Source organism: Rattus norvegicus, chromosome 3 (assembly GCF_036323735.1).
Source record: "Rattus norvegicus strain BN/NHsdMcwi chromosome 3, GRCr8, whole genome shotgun sequence".
Taxonomy (NCBI): domain Eukaryota; kingdom Metazoa; phylum Chordata; class Mammalia; order Rodentia; family Muridae; genus Rattus; species Rattus norvegicus.
Window position 1 is genome coordinate 45,380,741 of NC_086021.1, and position 20,354 is coordinate 45,401,094.

The window sequence follows — 20,354 nt, forward strand, 5'->3', positions numbered from 1 at the left end:
CATGGAATATCCAAACACACCAGAAAAGCAAGATCTAGTTACAAAATCATATTTGATCATGATGCTGGAGGACTTCAAGAAAGACATGAACACACTTAGGGAAGCACAGGAAAACATTAATAAACAAGTAAAAGCCTACAGAGAGGAATCGCAAAAATCCCTGAAAGAATTCCAGGAAAACACAATCAAACAGTTGAAGGAATTAAAAATGGAAATAGAAGCAATCAAGAAAGAACACATGGAAACAACCCTGGATATAGAAAACCAAAAGAAGAGACAAGGAGCTGTAGATACAAGCCTCACCAACAGAATTCAAGAGATGGAAGAGAGAATCTCAGGAGCAGAAGATTCCATAGAAATCATTGACTCAACTGTCAAAGATAATGTAAAGCGGAAAAAGCTACTGGTCCAAAACATACAGGAAATCCAGGACTCAATGAGAAGATCAAACCTAAGGATAATAGGTATAGAAGAGAGAGAGGACTCCCAGCTCAAAGGACCAGTAAATATCTTCAACAAAATCATAGAAGAAAACTTCCCTAACCTAAAAAAAGAGATACCCATAGACATACAAGAAGCCTACAGAACTCCAAATAGATTGGACCAGAAAAGAAACACCTCCCGTCACATAATTGTCAAAACACCAAACGCACAAAATAAAGAAAGAATATTAAAAGCAGTAGGGAAAAAGGTCAAGTAACATATAAAGGGAGACCTATCAGAATCACACCAGACTTCTCGCCAGAAACTATGAAGGCCAGAAGATCCTGGACTGATGTCATACAGACCCTAAGAGAACACAAATGCCAGCCCAGGTTACTGTATCCAGCAAAACTCTCAATTAACATTGATGGAGGAACCAAGATATTCCATGACAAAACCAAATTTACACAATATCTTTCTACAAATCCAGCACTACAAAGGATAATAAATGGTAAAGGCCAACATAATGAGGCAAACTATACCCTAGAAGAAGCAAGAAACTAATCGTCTTGGCAACAAAACAAAGAGAATGAAAGCACACAAACATAACCTCACATCCAAATATGAATATAAAGGGAAGCAATAATCACTATTCCTTAATATCTCTCAATATCAATGGCCTCAACTCCCCAATAAAAAGACATAGATTAACAAACTGGATACGCAATGAGGACCCTGCATTCTGCTGCCTACAGGAAACACACCTCAGAGACAAAGACAGACACTACCTCAGAGTGAAAGGCTGGAAAACAACTTTCCAAGCAAATGGTCAGAAGAAGCAAGCTGGAGTAGCCATTCTAATATCAAATAAAATCAATTTCCAACTAAAAGTCATCAAAAAAGATAAGGAAGGACACTTCATATTCATCAAAGGAAAAATCCACCAAGATGAACTCTCAATCCTAAATATCTATGCCCCAAATACAAGGGCACCTACATACGTAAAAGAAACCTTACTAAAGCTCAAAACACACATTGCACCTCACACAATAATAGTGGGAGACTTCAACACCCCACTCTCATCAATGGACAGATCATGGAAACAGAAATTAAACAGTGATGTCGACAGACTAAGAGAAGTCATGAGCCAAATGGACTTAACGGATATTTATAGAACATTCTATCCTAAACTAAAAGGATATACCTTCTTCTCAGCTCCTCATGGTACTTTCTCCAAAATTGACCATATAATTGGTCAAAAAACGGGCCTCAACAGGTACAGAAAGATAGAGATAATCCCATGCATGCTATCGGACCACCACGGCCTAAAACTGGTCTTCAATAACAATAAGGGAAGAATGCCCACATATACGTGGAAATTGAACAATGCTCTACTCAATGATAACCTGGTCAAGGAAGAAATAAAGAAAGAAATTAAAAACTTTTTAGAATTTAATGAAAATGAAGATACAACATACCCAAACTTATGGGACACAATGAAAGCTGTGCTAAGAGGAAAACTCATAGCGCTGAGTGCCTGCAGAAAGAAACAGGAAAGAGCATATGTCAGCAGCTTGACAGCACACCTAAAAGCTCTAGAACAAAAAGAAGCAAATACACCCAGGAGGAGTAGAAGGCAGGAAATAATCAAACTCAGAGCTGAAATCAACCAAGTAGAAACAAAAAGGACCATAGAAAGAATCAACAGAACCAAAAGTTGGTTCTTTGAGAAAATCAACAAGATAGATAAACCCTTAGCCAGACTAACGAGAGGACACAGAGAGTGCGTCCAAATTAACAAAATTAGAAATGAAAAGGGAGACATAACTACAGATTCAGAGGAAATTCAAAAAATCATCAGATCTTACTATAAAAACCTATATTCAACAAAATTTGAAAATCTTCAGGAAATGGACAATTTCCTAGACAGATACCAGGTATCGAAGTTAAATCAGGAACAGATAAACCAGTTAAACAACCCCATAACTCCTAAGGAAATAGAAGCAGTCATTAAAGGTCTTCCAACCAAAAAGAGCCCAGGTCCAGACGGGTTTAGTGCAGAATTCTATCAAACCTTCATAGAAGACCTCATACCAATATTATCCAAACTATTCCACAAAATTGAAACAGATGGAGCACTACCGAATTCCTTCTACGAAGCCACAATTACTCTTATACCTAAACCACACAAAGACACAACAAAGAAAGAGAACTTCAGACCAATTTCCCTTATGAATATCGACGCAAAAATACTCAATAAAATTCTGGCAAACCGAATTCAAGAGCACATCAAAACAATCATCCACCATGATCAAGTAGGCTTCATCCCAGGCATGCAGGGATGGTTTAATATACGGAAAACCATCAACGTGATCCATCATATAAACAAACTGAAAGAACAAAACCACATGATCATTTCATTAGATGCTGAGCAAGCATTTGACAAAATTCAACACCCCTTCATGATAAAAGTCCTGGAAAGAATAGGAATTCAAGGCCCATACCTAAACATAGTAAAAGCCATATACAGCAAACCAGTTGCTAACATTAAACTAAATGGAGAGAAACTTGAAGCAATCCCACTAAAATCAGGGACTAGACAAGGCTGCCCACTCTCTCCCTACTTATTCAATATAGTTCTTGAAGTTCTAGCCAGAGCAATCAGACAACAAAAGGAGATCAAGGGGATACAGATCGGAAAAGAAGAAGTCAAAATATCACTATTTGCAGATGACATGATAGTATATTTAAGTGATCCCAAAAGTTCCACCAGAGAACTACTAAAGCTGATAAACAACTTCAGCAAAGTGGCTGGGTATAAAATTAACTCAAATAAATCAGTTGCCTTCCTCTATACAAAAGAGAAACAAGCCGAGAAAGAAATTAGGGAAACGACACCCTTCATAATAGACCCAAATAATATGAAGTACCTCGGTGTGACTTTAACCAAGCAAGTAAAAGATCTGTACAATAAGAACTTCAAGACACTGAGGAAAGAAATTGAAGAAGACCTCAGAAGATGGAAAGATCTCCCATGCTCATGGATTGGCAGGATTAATATAGTAAAAATGGCCATTTTACCAAAAGCAATCTACAGATTCAATGCAATCCCCATCAAAATACCAATCCAATTCTTCAAAGAGTTAGACAGAACAATTTGCAAATTCATCTGGAATAACAAAAAACCCAGGATAGCTAAAGCTATCCTCAACAATAAAAGGACTTCAGGGGGAATCACTATCCCTGAACTCAAGCAGTATTACAGAGCAATAGTGATAAAAACTGCATGGTATTGGTACAAAGACAGACAGATAGACCAATGGAATAGAATTGAAGACCCAGAAATGAACCCACACACCTATGGTCACTTGATTTTTGACAAAGGAGCCAAAACCATCCAATGGAAAAAAGATAGCATTTTCAGCAAATGGTGCTGGTTCAACTGGAGGGCAACATGTAGAAGAATGCAGATCGATCCATGCTTATCACCCTGTACAAAGCTTAAGTCCAAGTGGATCAAGGACCTCCACATCAAACCAGACACACTCAAACTAATAGAAGAAAAACTAGGGAAGCATCTGGAACACATGGGCACTGGAAAAAATTTCCTGAACAAAACACCAATGGCTTATGCTCTAAGATCAAGAATCGACAAATGGGATCTCATAAAACTGCAAAGCTTCTGTAAGGCAAAGGACACGGTGGTTAGGACAAAACGGCAACCAACAGATTGGGAAAAGATCTTTACCAATCCTACAACAGATAGAGGCCTTATATCCAAAATATACAAAGAACTCAAGAAGTTAGACCGCAGGGAAACAAATAACCCTATTAAAAATGGGGTTCAGAGCTAAACAAAGAATTCACAGCTGAGGAATGCCGAATGGCTGAGAAACACCTAAAGAAATGTTCAACATCTTTAGTCATAAGGGAAATGCAAATCAAAACAACCCTGAGATTTCACCTCACACCAGTGAGAATGGCTAAGATCAAAAACTCAGGTGACAGCAGATGCTGGCGAGGATGTGGAGAAAGAGGAACACTCCTCCATTGTTGGTGGGATTGCAGACTGGTAAAACCATTCTGGAAATCAGTCTGGAGGTTCCTCAGAAAATTGGACATTGAACTGCCTGAGGATCCAGCTATACCTCTCTTGGGCATATACCCAAAAGATGCCTCAACATATAAAAGAGACACGTGCTATACTATGTTCATCGCAGCCTTATTTATAATAGCCAGAAAATGGAAAGAACCGAGATGCCCTTCAACAGAGGAATGGATACAGAAAATGTGGTACATCTACACAATGGAATATTACTCAGCTATCAAAAACAACGAGTCTATGAAATTCGTAGGCAAATGGTTGGAACTGGAAAATATCATCCTGAGTGAGCTAACCCAATCACAGAAAGACATACATGGTATGCACTCATTGATAAGTGGCTATTAGCCCAAATGCTTGAATTACCCTAGATCCCTAGAACAAACGAAACTCAAGACGGATGATCAAAATGTGAATGCTTCACTCCTTCTTTAAATGAGGAAAAAGAATTCCCGTGGCTGGGAAGGGAGAGGCAAAGATTAAAACAGAGACTGAAGGAACACCCATTCAGAGCCTGCCCCACAGGTGGCCCATACATATACAGCCACCCAATTGGACAAGATGGATGAAGCAAAGAAGTGCAGACGGACAGGAGCCGGATGTAGATCGCTCCTGAGAGACACAGCCAGAATACAGCAAATACAGAGGCGAATGCCAGCAGCAAACCACTGAACTGAGAATAGGTCCCCCGTTGAAGGAATCAGAGAAAGAACTGGAAGAGCTTGAAGGGGCTCGAGACCCCAAAAGTACAACAATGTCAAGCAACCAGAGCTTCCAGGGACTAAGCCACTACCTAAAGACTATATATGGACTGACCCTGGACTCTGACCCCATAGGTAGCAATGAATATCCTAGTAAGAGCACCAGTGTAAGGGGAAGCCCTGGGTCCTGCTAAGACTGAACCCCCAGTGAACTAGACTATGGGGGGAGGGCGGCAATGGGGGGAGGGTTGGGAGGGGAACACCCATAAGGAAGGGGAGGGGGGAGGGGGATTTTGCCCGGAAACCGGGAAAGGGAATAACACTTGAAATGTATATAAGAAATACTCAAGTTAATAAAAAAAAAAAAAAGATTTCAGGCTCAAGAACCCTTCAATACTCTCATTAATACTATCTCATCTAACAGACTAGTCTATTCTGTTTGTAATGAGATACCACGTAGGTCACACTTTAGTCTCCCCTAATTGAAAAATGTACTGAAATATTTACAGCTCCTTTCTCGTGCCTCTGCACTGGGGCACTGACAGCATCAGTCCCACAATTGCTCTTGTTATCACATTTCATCAAAAAAAGAACCTATCGATGTATCCAGGAAGGATTCCTCCAAGTGTAGATAACACTTCCCTGACTTCCCCTTTCTTCTGCATGGTGTCACAATTTTTTTAACTGTATATGTTCAATATTATATACTACTTGATATATTGTGACATTTTAAATCCTTCATAAAAATCTTTAGATCTTTATAATAGTACTTATTTTTCCCAGGGTCCTGCCATTTTAAAAGCCCTCCATCTGGATAAACATTGACATTTCCAAAAACTAAAGTAACTTGGTTCCCAGGTCTGATGTAGACTATTTTTCTAAGGTACCTGCCCTCGCTGGCATTTGCAAAAAGAAATCTCTAGATGTGCTTCCAGACTCTTATCGTCTATCTCAGTCTTCCTCACTGCAAGTGAATGACCTCCCCTGCCGCTCCCTCCAGGCAGTGAAGAACCTTTCTCCTTTGCTCTGCCATTCTCACCTATTTAGCCATAGCTTATCTGAGGATACCACCCTCCTCAGGCCAGAGTCCAGTCCTTAACCTATCTTATTTTTTCCTGACAAGCCTTTACCAATATTTCCTGCATTACCACACAGTCATTGTCATTTGGCTGTTCCTGTGATCTAGCCTTACTCTGCAAGATTTCAGGCCCAGGGAACCCGCTGCACATGTCCGTCTCTTTTTTTCTTGCCAGTATATCTCAAATAGAAAAGCATTTGGATTCTAAAACCTACCATAAAGAATGTCTGTATCTGACCCAGTCCTTTGACTTTATTCGTCACGACAATTATGCCAAGCTACCATCATCCTCTCTACTGACAAGGCATCAGCTCAGCAAATACAAACATTCTTCGCGGGCAGGATAGGTATTACAACCTGATTGGTACTGTAGCGGTCCCAAGCTGTGCACAGCTAATTACTTTTTTGTTAACTTGATACAAACTAGGGTCATCAGGAGAAAGGGAACTTTAATTGAGAAAGTTATCTCATTAGATTGGTCTTGGGGAAGTCTGTGGACCATTTTCTTTTGATTAGTAACAGATGCAGTATAAGACCTAGCCCATTGTGCGTGGTAGCAGATCCTCTGTTCTATAGGAAGGTGGACTGATCAAGCTTGTAAGCAATCTTCCATGGATTCTTCTTCACTTCCTGACTTTAGGTTTTTGCCTTTATGGAATAGAGTCTGTGAGATAATGAGCCCTTTCCTCTGCAAGTTGATTTTAATGACTTTGTTTATCACAGCAGTAGAAAGAAAGCAAGGATATAAATTGGAATCACCAACGAAAGTGAAACGTTCTCCAAAATTGGCACATGAATTTTTGCCTTTTGGAAGGAATGGAAAAGGTTGTTCCAAAACTATTACAAGTGGTCAATTTGACAAAGTCAAACACATTGCTGAAAAAGGCAAGAAAATTTACTTACCATTAATTAAGGGAAAATATACTCCAGAGAGTGATAAGAAATTAAATATTTTCCTTCACATCATTTCTCAGACATTAATGATAAAATGACATTAATGACAAAAATAGCTTCAAAAATTAGAGGACTGCTCTCCCACTCCTCGAAGTGGAATTATAAAACTACTCTTCAAGATTTTCAATAATGATGCAATGCAAATAGTATCAGGCTAAATACCAAGTTCTGAGCACAACTTTACATCAGACTCTCAGGCTTGGTAAGTTTGGGGGACTGACACCTACTACCTAAACCCCAGAGTGACCTGAAGTCTCTGCTTCCTCTGCTGTCAGCCTGAGAGAACACAAAGAGCAATGACTAATCTTGGTTGACATCTTGACACACTTGGGAAAGTAGAATCCTCACGTGAGTAATTGCTTCTATCAAATTGCCAGATAGGTATGTTTGTGCAGCATTTTTAATTGGTATTTGAGAGGAGGACCCACTTCTTCACTGTTGATGGCATTACTCCTGGGCATATGGTCCGGTGTTATATAAGATGTCCGATCCTGAGCTAGAGAGGGCAAGTCAGTAATGAGTTTTCCTGCATGATTGCTCAGCACATCTACATAGCCTCCATGCTTGACACTTCTGCCTCTATTTCAGTTCCTTCCTGGACTATCTTCATACTACCTGAAAATATAAGCTAAAAAAGCTCATGGATTAGCAGTTCAGAGCACTGGATGCTCGTACAGGGGTCCTGAATTCAATTCCCAGCAACCACATTTTGGTTATAGCCATTTGTAATGGGATCTAATGCCCTCTTCTAGTTTGTCTGAAGACAAAAACAATGTACTCACATATATAAAATAAGTAAACCTTTAACAACAACAACAACAACAACAACAACAATAACAACAAAACTCTGTGGTGTTAATAGCAGTAACAACAGCAAACTAGAACGTAGGGTAAAGATGTCAGCTACTGGTAACCTATCTCATGCCTCCTAGATATGGGAATGAAATAATCAGTTATACTAGAATTTGCTGTACATAAGCGCTCTCTCGCGCTCTCTCTCTCTCTCTCTCTCTCTCTCTCTCTCTCTCTCTCTCTCCTCCCCTTTCTAAAATGGAGCAGAATTTACTCTATTAAAACCAAGCAGATGGACCCATAGCTGTTCACTATGTTTCTGTATTTCTTTCCTCAGTCCTTCCTGGTTATACTCAGTTATATGGCCCTCCCTGTAGGACATTCCACTCTAGAAAACTTTCATGTATCTATTAGTTGTGTTTCTTTCACAAAGACCTAAAGGAGCAAACTCCTTCCTCCTATTTTTTAAAATCCAAACTCACCCCCTTCTCAAGTCTCTCTCACTACTCTCTTACCATGTTTATTCTTTTGCATATATACATGTATATATGTGTGTGTGTATGTGTGTGTGTGTGCGCGTGTGTGCGTGTGTGTGTGTATGTGTGTGTATGTGTGTGTGTGTGTGTGTATTCCCAAATCTTATTACAGAACATACTCTTATACTAAGTAATGTATGCAATCTCGCAGTCTTTGAGTGACAGAATCAATGTCTACTCAACTTGTGTAATTTGTGTGACTGAAGACTATCATTATCTGACTACTCAAAGCTCAGATTTTATGATCCTCTCTCTCCACAACATTCATTTTGGCTGTCAAAAAGTTAGCTGTTCTACCATTTAGTCTAAGATTTGCGTCTTATTAATTGAGCTCTAATTCCTATCTACCTGCTGGTCCACTTACACACTCTCATCTCAGATTCATCCTTCCACTTCATATTCTCACATTTCTCAGATACTTTTCTTTTTATATCCTTTGACCTTTCTTGTCATTTATCTTTCACACTTTTTTAAAACATTTATCTGGGCAGTCCCTGATACTTACCACACTGCTAGTCTGGACAATATTTGCCCTATGGATTTTATGATGGTCCTCATTTTTTTGGCCAATCCCATATTTATGATACATTATATATCAAAAACTTTCCTCACAACTACTACTCACACAGAGATGCTTCTTTCTCTATAAGATCTCTGTGACACAAACCCTACAACATACCTCTACCTTACTTAATTTTATGGTTGACTGTAGATACCAGGTGTCTTTATCAAAGATTCAGATAGCCTCTACTTAATCTAAGTTATCTTGGTCATTGTCCACATGTATTTTTCCAATGAATACCTCAAAGATTCAATGCTTCAATCTAAGAAACATTCTTTCCTTCCCATAAAAACAAAATGAAAGCAAAATCAAAAACTTAAAACACTTTATTTGAGGGATTAATAAGTTTATTTAATGTATAGATCCTAAACTTGGAGTCTTAGCTAAACCTCTTTTTTATTGAAAATCATTTTTTTAATATCATATATTCTGATTATGCTTTCCCCTCTCTCAACTCCTCCCAGTTCCGCTGCACCTTCTCTCTTATCCAGATCCATATCATTCTGTTTCTTACTAGAAAAAGTGACAGTGGGAGAACTGGCTCTTGTGTCATGTATGTGGGAGACCTGGAAGGCTGACTCAGCTACCAACTCAGTACCAGATACAGGGCTTGGGGTTAGCTCACCCCAACATCTATCCATCTATGAACTGCTGGAGTGCTTGAAGGGGCTGGTCCTGTAGAACAAAAGTTACAGGACTGGATCTCCATGACACAGGGCACAAACAGGATATCCACTTTTGCTAGTGGTAGAAACCAGAGGCCTTGAAATCATACCAATGACTCATTGTAATGAATATTTGCAAGTAAAGCTCTTTGAGCAAATGGGTACACTGTATGACATACCTTGACACACTGTAGTGTCCATGGTGAGAAGTTTGTTTGTTTTCTCATCTCCCTTTCCTAGTGTATTGGTAAGTCCTTTTTTAAAAAAAATTATTATCTTTATTGGATAATTTTTTATTTGCAATTCTGGGTTTCCTGGACATAAGCCCCTTATTCAATCCCCCTCTCCTTCTATCAGGGTGTTCCCCTCCCCAAACATCCCCTTCCCGCCCCCCACCCCCAACATTTCCCTACACTGGGGGAATCCAACCTTGCCTGGACCAAGGGCTTCCCCTTCCATTGGTGCCCAACAAGGCCATCCTCTGCTACATATGAAGGTAGAGCCATAGGTCGGTCCACGTATAGTCTTTGGTAAGTCCTTATATGAAGCCACTCACACTCTAAAATCTTTCATTACCAAGGACCTGCCTACACTCAACCACATCCTTCAGTTTACATATCCACCTAGATTACTTTATTTACACTTTTGATCCCCCCTACCCTTTCAATCAAAATTGATATAGACATCATTCAGGTAATCACAGCTATAGCAAAGGTAAAAGACATCTCTAGCTGGCTACGTTGTTGTAAGCTCCAAGTATATAGCCCTCCACTCTAAAATCCTTCTGGTGACTTATCCACCTTATATTTCTGGAGTCACAAGTGCAACTTTCCATGTATAAGCAAGGCCACCTGGAGCTACTCTGACCTATCAAATAAATCTGACCTAACAAGTATCCAGACTTCACATGTAAATCCTTTGGAACAGCTTCTCTGTGCCTTTCACAACTACCAATCACTGCTAAAACACCATGCCCTTGGGTGCTCTGTTTCTTTAGTTTTCTCCACCTCTTACCCTGTACTGATAGAGGGATATCTTTGATAAGCCTCAGTCACTTGTGTCTTACACACTAATCCTTCTGTTTTCCTAGATTGCATATCTACATGAACCCAAAAATCTCTAGCAGTTCTGCCCTCTCTGCACTTGAGAAGACTTACCTTTAAATCTTAACCTTCCACTGTTCTTTTACCATTACCAACCATCAGATGCCTCCTCATTTTCTACCCACGTATTGCCTATGACTTGTCCTGAAATAAAGATCTATAGGACATTGCTTTTCTCCAAATTGTCAGATTAAACTCCATGACACATCCCAATAATAACCAGTTTAATAAATGTATCCAACATGTTTTACATGGTACAGTTTACCCAAACTCTATTCAAGTTACAGGCTCCTTTTACACATCTCACTTCATCAATGTCATAGCCTATGACAACTACTTAGGAAATCTCCCTGCCTTTCCTTGTAGCCGTATTCCATTAGTTTCACCTCTACTCTTTACTAAAGCCTAGATATGTTTCCCTGCACAGCCATGTATACAGACAATGTAAATACCTGGTGCCAAATGGAAAAGTCTCCTTCCTTACTTTTTCTATGCATCCTCAATAGGTGGAACTCATAGAGTCTTGTGGAAGAGTGTGGTGAAGGATTAAAGGACCCAGAGGGGTCATGGATACCACAAGAAGAATTGGACCTATGAGGGCTCACACAGAGTGAATCACCAACCAATAGAAATGCATGGGCTGCACCTAGGCACCCTACACAGATGTAGCAGATATGAAGCTTGGTCTTTATGTGGTTCACTGTCAGAAGCCAACAAGCTAATAACTCACAGGTAATCTTTCTTGCCTTGGATTAAAAATCCACAATAAATTTCCTCCAATAGGAATGGCCCAGGAGAAATTAATTTTACGAAGACTCCTGCTATCAATATGCTTTTCCTGTATATATATATATATATATGTATATATATATGTGTGTGTGTGTGTGTGTGTGTGTGTGTGTGTGTGTGTGTATGTATCACTAGATATTAGCCTGCATTTTTGAGGAGATCTCTGCAGAACAATAACGATGTACTGTCTTTTAAGTGATGCCGTATAGACAAATAGATGATTTCTTAATCATTAATGATACTCCTATAAGAATTCCAAAATTCATAGTAATTATTAAGCTCTTTAACAACACTGCTATTCAATCTTTTCTGATAGTTACAACTGCAGTGAGAATTCTGCCAGTATTTAGTGTAACTAGTTAATTGCTTCTGATATAATAAGCAGGCACTCTACTACTCAGAGCACATTCCAACAGGTGGGAAAACCGTTAACCAAAGGTCATAAAAAGGCAACTAATGACTTATTATAGGTACTAAGACAGAAGATAAAATATTGATTGAGATTCTCTATACAAAACCTCACTAAGAACTTATAGGTTTTGATTCTCCATGAACCTGTGGAGCTATGAGAGGTGATGAATGTTTAACCAGATAATTACTCCTAATGGATATGCATGTAAACATTCTCTGTGGTGGTAAACTTCTTATCTGATTTATGATTTGAATTTATGTGTAAATGTGAGATGAACTTTTTACATATGATCATGAATTCTGAAAGATATATGTGCTGATGACAAAGAGAAGAGCGTTCTTCCCCATCCCTGTTTCCCATTTCCTTAGAATTATCCTTGTCTGATTTTTCATACCATTATTCTTCTTATCCTCCTCTTCTTAGCACTCCTTATCCTGCTTCTCTTACATCCAGTTTATCACCTTTTTTCTTAGATTCCCACTTACCCCCAACCCCTTCATAAAAGCCCTTTTTCTTCCAGAGCTTTCATAGGAATTTTTCTACAACTTAGAAATAAATGCTAAAGTCACTCTTCAAAGTTCCCTTTCCCTTCCTGTGACTTCAACTAGAAGGCTGAAAGTTAGAGCTTTGCAACTCCCAACTCCCGAGGAGATAGAACAAAGGCTATTCTACTTAAGCTGTTGTTTTAGGATGAGATGCTAAACAGTTTCTTGCCTAGGGGGAACGCAGAAGGTCAGTCAATTACTGAAGCAATGAAGCAAAGTGACTTAGACTTGAGATCTGGCATCAACAGGAGGTCCTTGCTCCTGTAGAGGCTTGATGCCCCAATTTTGTGGAATGTTAGAGCAGTGAAGCTGGAGTGTGTAGGTGGGGGAGCATCCTCATAGAAGTAGGGGAGGGGCATGGGATAGGGGGGTTGCAGAGGAAAAACCAAACAGGGAAGGGTGGTAACATTTGAAATGTAAATAAATAAAATTACCAATAATAAAAAAAGAATTGAGATAGGAAAACATTTTATCATTATACAGCAACCCCAAAGTTCTCAGTTTCTCATAAGAATAAGTCTTACCCACTCTTTCCCTGTCTCAAGAAAAATCACAAGAAGAAAGAAGATCCACCAGGGCTGCCCCCCACCAAGCAGTTTCCCCTAACAATTGAGTGGGAGCTGTCTTTGACTTGGCTGCCTGCCTTTGGATTCCTTTACCTTTGTTGGGCCTCCTTGTCTGGACTCAGTAGGAGAGGATGCCCTTAGTCTTGCTACAACTTGATGTACCAGGGAGGTTTGTATAAATGGGGAGCCTCCCATGTTCCTCAGAGACGGAAGGAAGAAATGGGCAGAGTGAGTCTGAGGGTAAGACCATGAGGCAAGGAAGAACAGAGACATGGGTAGCAATCAGGACTTAAAGTGAATAAGGAAAGAGAGAGAGAAAAGAGGCGGGGGGAGAGGGGGAAAATCACCAAAACCAAAATAGAATAAGCAAAACAACAACAGCAACAACAACCCACCAGATAAATACTGTCATACTCGCCTCAAAGTGCTGTTCTGTCCTTTCTTTTCCTCTGGTACCTGCTATAATCTTACTCTATTTAAAACAGATGGTGTGATCCATCCCAATATTCTGTCTGAGAACCTGGAGTAGTTCAAGGTTTAACTATAAAGATTCAGTGAATCTTACATAACCTCATACTTCCAAAGCCTTATACTTAGGCTACATTCTCTGGAGAATACTCAATCTTGGGAAAACGAGGTCATTGCTTAGGAAACCTGGGATGTTACCCCACATTTTTTCACATCTCCTAACCGCTAATATTTCTTCTGTCTCAAAAAATGCAGGAGAATTTCTTCAGGAACTTCAACTTAGATTCCTAGCCAATTGATTTATTATGGAGACATTGAACACCTTTACAATAACCAGTTATTGCTGAGTTTTTTGTTTGTTTGTCTGTTTCATTTCCTTGCTGTCTCAAGTTCCCCACTTAGTTGCCTCCTTGCAGTCCTAGGTATGCCTTCAGCCAACTGAAGCTCTCTCAGGAATATGTAGGTTAAATAGCTGCCTCCATTACAACCCTCCACAATTCTTCAAAATTGCAGAACTTGGGGTCTCATCACTAGCTAAAAAGATATCACTTGTCTCTTCCTTCAGGAATGATGTTAATTCTATATGAACCAATCAAGTATAGTGCTAGATGCAAAAAATAAGTTCAAGAAAACAACCAAAGTAGCTGAGGTTTAAGAAAAGTGTCAAGAACACATGTTGGGGAAGTGATGATACTTCAACAAATAGTGCTGGCAAAATTGGACATCTCTAGGGAGGAAAATGAAATGAACCCCTTACCTTTCAGTACATAAAAACTGACTAAAAATGAACTGAAAATGCTAGATTAAAACATAGGAAGAATACTTTCTAATATTTAAGAGATGTTTTTATAAGAATTCAGTCAAAAGTAGATAAATGATATTACTTTAAGTTAAATACTTTTTGCATGATAAGGAATCAATTAACAGAATAAATGTTCGACCTCCAGAATGTTAGGAGTTACTTGTAAGCTCTATCTATACCAGGGTTCATCTTTAGAATTTATGAGAACACTAAATACATGGTGAATATCTGATCCAACTATAAATGAGCAAAAGACCTGGGCAGATGTTTCTTGTAGACAAATCTGCCTAAGGAGTATACAAAGAAATATGCCACATAATTAATAATCCGGAAAATATAAGTCGAAATGACAATGAGTTACCATATCCCAATTCACCAGTTATAAAAAAAGACAGTGTGAGTAACTGAATATGTCTCTCTCTCTGTCTCTCTGTCTCTGTCTCTGTCTCTTTCTCTCTCTCTCTCTCTCTCTCTCTCTCTCTCTCTCTCTCTCTCTCTCTGTGTATGTGTGTGTGTGTGTGTTCTGGTGTCCATGTCAATATGTCAAGATGCTTTTACACTGTGCTGGAGGTGCACATTAGTATAGTCTCTGTGGAAAATACTATATTAAGTTTTAAAATTAGATAAAAATAAAGCAACATCTAACCTAGCAATTACACTACTAATTATATATCCACTGGGAATAAATTTACCATGGTATGTGCCCTCTATGGTTAGTGTTTTCCCATAGCCAAGAGAGGGAATCAACCACAGTACCTAGGTGTGTCAAATGGAAAACAGCTAAAGAAAATGTGGTGATTATGTCACTATAAAAGGCTTTTTGGTCAGAAAAATTCTATCACAGGGAGTATATAAAATGCATTGGGAAAGTATTATATTAAGTGAAATAAGCCAGAAAGAGAAAAAAAGCTATCATACCATCACTCTCCTTTGGGGAATCTAAGCAAGCTGATCTTATAGAAAGACAGAGTACAGAGGCTGGAGAAGGTAAGAACTTGGAGAAAAGTTGTTGAAGGATACAAAATTTGGTTCCAAAATTTGGAAGAAAACAGTCTGCCTTTCTAGAGATAAAACTATCATTAATAATATCATATTTGCATTTAATATAACTGGAACAGAGGGTTTTTAATGTCCTTCCAACAAAGAAAAGGTCTATGTTTAATATACCATATACTGATCATTGCATAAGAACACAGGTATATGATGTACCCCTGAATATATTTTTTTAATGAATAGCTAATTTAAATGTTCATATGTATGCAATCCTTAAGAAAAATGAATACCTTTATTTTGAAAATATTCATCTAATATTATGACAAAGGCAAAAATAATCAAAGTTTAGATATCAGCAAGAAAAACAAAATTGCAGGGTTGGGGATTTAGCTCAATGGTAGAGCGCTTGCCTAGCAAGCACAAGGCCCTGGGTTCGGTCCTCAGCTCCGAAAAAAAAAAAAAACAAAGTTGCAATCACAACTGGATGTGTTTTTAATATGACAAAACAAGTACATTAAATTTTACTGGCATTCATTCTTTCTAGGCCACCCATAGTAACTATACTCATCATGGATAAGAAAGGGAAAGTAAAACCTATGTACACAAACATAAATTGAGATGAGTGAAAGGTTTTCTGAGGAGCTATAAAAGTATTTTCTGTATTAGGACATGATGGAAAATGGAATTACTCTGAGTACATTTACTTACCTGGCTATGTTTTTCCATACAATTAAGTAGTATTCCCATTCTTAATTTCGATTATATTCCTCTTTATCCACATAATACTTGTAAAAGGTTACATATTTGCATGTCAAAACTTCAGTCTATAAATCTAATAAGTTTGTCTTAGTGTCATGTTCTTAAATTTTAAGAGGTAGATGAATAATTTAGGTATATAATTGGGCCCATTGTTTCAAAGTTTTTAAGCAGTTAATTGTCATCTATCAATGACATTTAAGCCACCACTGGAGAATGTGAGGTATCAGAATGTTAAGCAGTACATTGCCTCCTTTTGCAAGAAGCTCAGCCAGTGCCTTCCATGCATCCTCACATGAACACATACCATGCTTCTCGGGAAGGAGTTGCGTACACATCTACTATGAAGTATTATTTGAACCTATGAGGTCATTGCTAGCCTGATTATCATAGCTAGACACTATTCCAAGAAACAAAACCAAAAACAAACAACAATAAAAAATCCTCTGATTGTGCTTGCTCATACAAATTCAGAGTGAAATTATGGTCAATTGGTTTGCCTATTTCTGTAAATAAAGCTTTACAAGAACTGGGCCTGTTCTAATTTCATCAATGTTCTGTCTGCCTCAGCACTGTAAGGAACTGTAGTCACCACATCGAGCATTTAATCTGTGAAGTTTCCAACATTTATGATATGGCCTTTGATAAGGTATTTTTCTCCCATCTCAGACCATCTTCAATGCATCACAAAGCTGAGAAATGGGAATTTTGTACTTGTGACAGACCCTGGGGTGGTGGGTGGGAAAACACTGCCCCAGTGATATAACCTGTTCGCGATAGTTCTTCCTATGCTTGCCCTTCTAGAAGAGATGAGGAGCATATTGAGATGTCATGGCTATGGACCTGCTGTGAGGTTTATTCAGGAGACAGCATAATCATTATGCTACCAACATCTCATGAAGCAAGTACAAAAACCTCAATGGATATGATAGGATTCTCTGGGAACACAGTCCAATTTGCCTGTTTTCATTACTTTGGAAGTAATTCTTTTCTCACTTTTCAGTGAAACTAGTGTAGTAAACTTAAGATGTTATAAATACCAATGAAGAGCATGTAAGCCACTCAAGTTCAGTTTAATCTAAAACTGGAATTGAATTCGTTATGTCTCCCAGAGTAAAATTTATGAAAGGTCTTCTTTAGAATAAGTAATGTACTGAATAAAGGTTTTCAAAGCATCTATGGACTACTTGTGGGTAGATAATTCAATTAAACATGTTAATACAGTTAGAGCTTTTAAATTTTCTTGATAGGTTTATGTTAGAAAAGTATAAAGCAAGTATTTTGAAAATTATTATATAAAGCTATAATCTAGAAACGTGCAATTAACTTACATGTCGTTGGGATCCATCGTATTCACATCTCTCAATTTTTCCTAAGCTGCCATCTGAGAAATACAGCTTTTCTGCACGGTGGTCGATGGTAAGTCCGTTTGGAGTGAGTATGTCTGTGCTGACAACCACATGTGCATTTTTTCCAGTCAATGTGGCTCTCATGATGCTTGGATGCTGCTCATTCCAATTCGTCCAAAACATCAAACTGATTAAAGTGAAAATTATAAGAACAATTAGAAAAATATTATTAAGAGTAAGAACATTTGTTGAGATGAAAGAATGTGAAGTTGTTTAGTATTTTCCTCTTAGTCGGTGACCATATGGATGTCTAAGTGAAAAAGAGAGTGAATTTTTTCTCAGAAATAGCTTCCAGGTTTCTGTTACAAAGCTGAAAAAGTCATGCAAATACAATTGCCTCATATGTGCCTTCAGATACTACGTTAATTGCGTAGAAGCAATGTCATGCATAATGAAGAATAATTAATTATGGAACTAATCAAGAACAAAACAGTAATCTTACATTTTTCAGACGAAAAATGACCAAATTCCCATATTTCTATGGTTTTTATCTTTTTATTCATACGATAGTATTTTAATATATTATACATATGCATATATTATATATGTACTTAAATTATAGAAGTATTTCTGCTATCTTTCAAGCACAGTATCTGTTATATAAAGATGTTAGACTGATGTCTGTACAAGTATGCTAAGTAGAAGTAGAGCTCAGTAGGAGGGAATAGAGCTCTAAGCCTTATTTTCATTGAATAGCTCTTTTCATGTAAATAGGACACTTCTTCTGCTATCTGAAATAGTTTGGTGCTTAGAAAGGAAGCAGGGAACAGAAAGACAAAAAAGAGGAGTAAGCTAGAAGCCACTCTAAATATATGTAAAAAAGGAATACTAGCTTATAGGATTCAAGAAAATCTACTAAAATATTATTTTCAACTTACAACCAGATTGCCCATTCAATCCAACATACAAAACCCAATCTAGGTTTACTGTCATCAACATTACTAAGAATGTTGCTGAGAATTTTGTTAAAATAAATTTCTGTGTCATATTCAAATCAAAACAAACGTTTCTAGTTGTTAATTAAAAAAAATTCACACGTATCTCTAATATTTGTTAAAATATACCGTTTATTTTCCCTCAGTTCTAAGAAATGTAGAAGTATGTTCTATGAGTGAGCAAAGGCAACAAAAATTAAATTACCAGCACTCCTAACAATAATTCTTTTTAAAATGAAAGGCTGGTTAATTAAATCATTTTTATTTAGACACATAATATATGATATTAAATTCACAATTCATCTATTCTATTATTTGTGATTTTTATTTTTTAAAAATCTATGTATTGGTCAACTGCTAACAAGAGGGATTTAAAAGTATGATCAATGTAGATATGTAGATGATGATTTGAATTTCTTTCAATGTTTGGAACCTCAATTATGAATCATTGTTCAGTAGAAATTCTTTGGTATGTATAATTCAAATGTGTGGTTTGCTAGATACAACTTGAAAGTGTTCTTGGCCCATTTTATAACTAATTTTACCAAGACGAAGCAGTCATCAATTGGTAATTATTATAAGTAGTAGCAAGAGTCATCTGTGATTATTTTCATTAATTCATTCATTTCTTTGACCCATTTTTCACTCTTACTGTAGAACAAATATTACTGTGCTCATCAGGACATGATGTTTGATTGGGAATTAAGTCTGACCTCAGTTGCAAAGAGCTTGCATGAGCAGTTCTATGATAGCAAGACTTCTAACCCTTTCCCTCCAAGAACTGAAGTCAGTAGTTATCAGCTTCATGTTTCATCTTTTTCAGCTGCTTAAGAAAAGATATTTGGATTTTGCTCAGTGCAGACTAGGGGGAAATTAAAGTTATACAAATGGAAAAAGAAAAAAAACTATTCTTATTTGTAGAAGATATATTATTATATATAAGACATTTGAAAAAGTTCACCAAGAAATTTATAGAAAACAAGTCAACCATTCCAGGAAAGATGCAGGGTACAGAATCTATTTACAAACACCAGTAACCTTTCTAGGCACCAACAACAAACACACTGACAAAGGGATCATGGATACATTCTCATTTGCAGTAACATGTAAGACAATATATTATGTTGGAATAAATTTCAACGATAAGTAACATACCTTTTCAATGAAAACATTAAACCTCTTAAGACAGAGACTAAGAAAGACACTAAAAATTAGACAGACATCAAATGCTCATGCATTGGTGGATTGGAAGAATTAATATTCTAAAAATGACCTTTCTACATAATCAATTTACATAGTCAATGTAATCCTTATAAATCTCTACAATATTGTTTATAGCAGTAGATAAAGACAAGTCCTAAAGTCCATATGGAAACAGAAAGACTGCACATAGCCAAAAATATCCTGAACAACAACAAAAAAATAATACTCAAAGGATTACCACTCCAGACTTCAAGATATATGACAGATATATAATAATAAAAACAAAATTGTACTGGAATAATACAGGCACCTAGATCAAATGAATAAAACAGAAGAGCAGACCTAAGAATAGAAAATTCCAGTCATTTAATATTTGACAAAGAGGACAAAAACATATTGGAGAAAAGGAAGTATTATCGACAAAGTACTGGGAAAACTGGATATACAAAGTTAGACATATAAAAGAGTGATATTATATTCATATTCATCATTCTACACAAAAATATTTCCAATCAGAGACCAGAACTTAAAATATGAAATACTAAAAATACTATTTAAAA

General features: G+C 37.4%; 1 protein-coding gene across 6 annotated transcripts in view; it reads right to left on the reverse strand.

Annotated features, from left to right (window-relative positions):
• The window catches only part of Lrp1b (LDL receptor related protein 1B), a 2,121,147-nt gene that overhangs the window by 376,740 nt on the left and 1,724,053 nt on the right, over positions 1–20,354 (reverse strand). For all 6 annotated transcript variants that reach the window (XR_010064783.1, XM_063284873.1, XM_063284870.1 and 3 more), the window contains one exon: positions 17,579–17,783. Coding sequence is in view for 5 of the 6 variants with exons in the window: in XM_063284873.1 (XP_063140943.1) it covers positions 17,579–17,783 (205 nt within the window). In the remaining variant the exon portion in view is untranslated. The remainder of the gene's footprint in view (positions 1–17,578; positions 17,784–20,354) is intronic.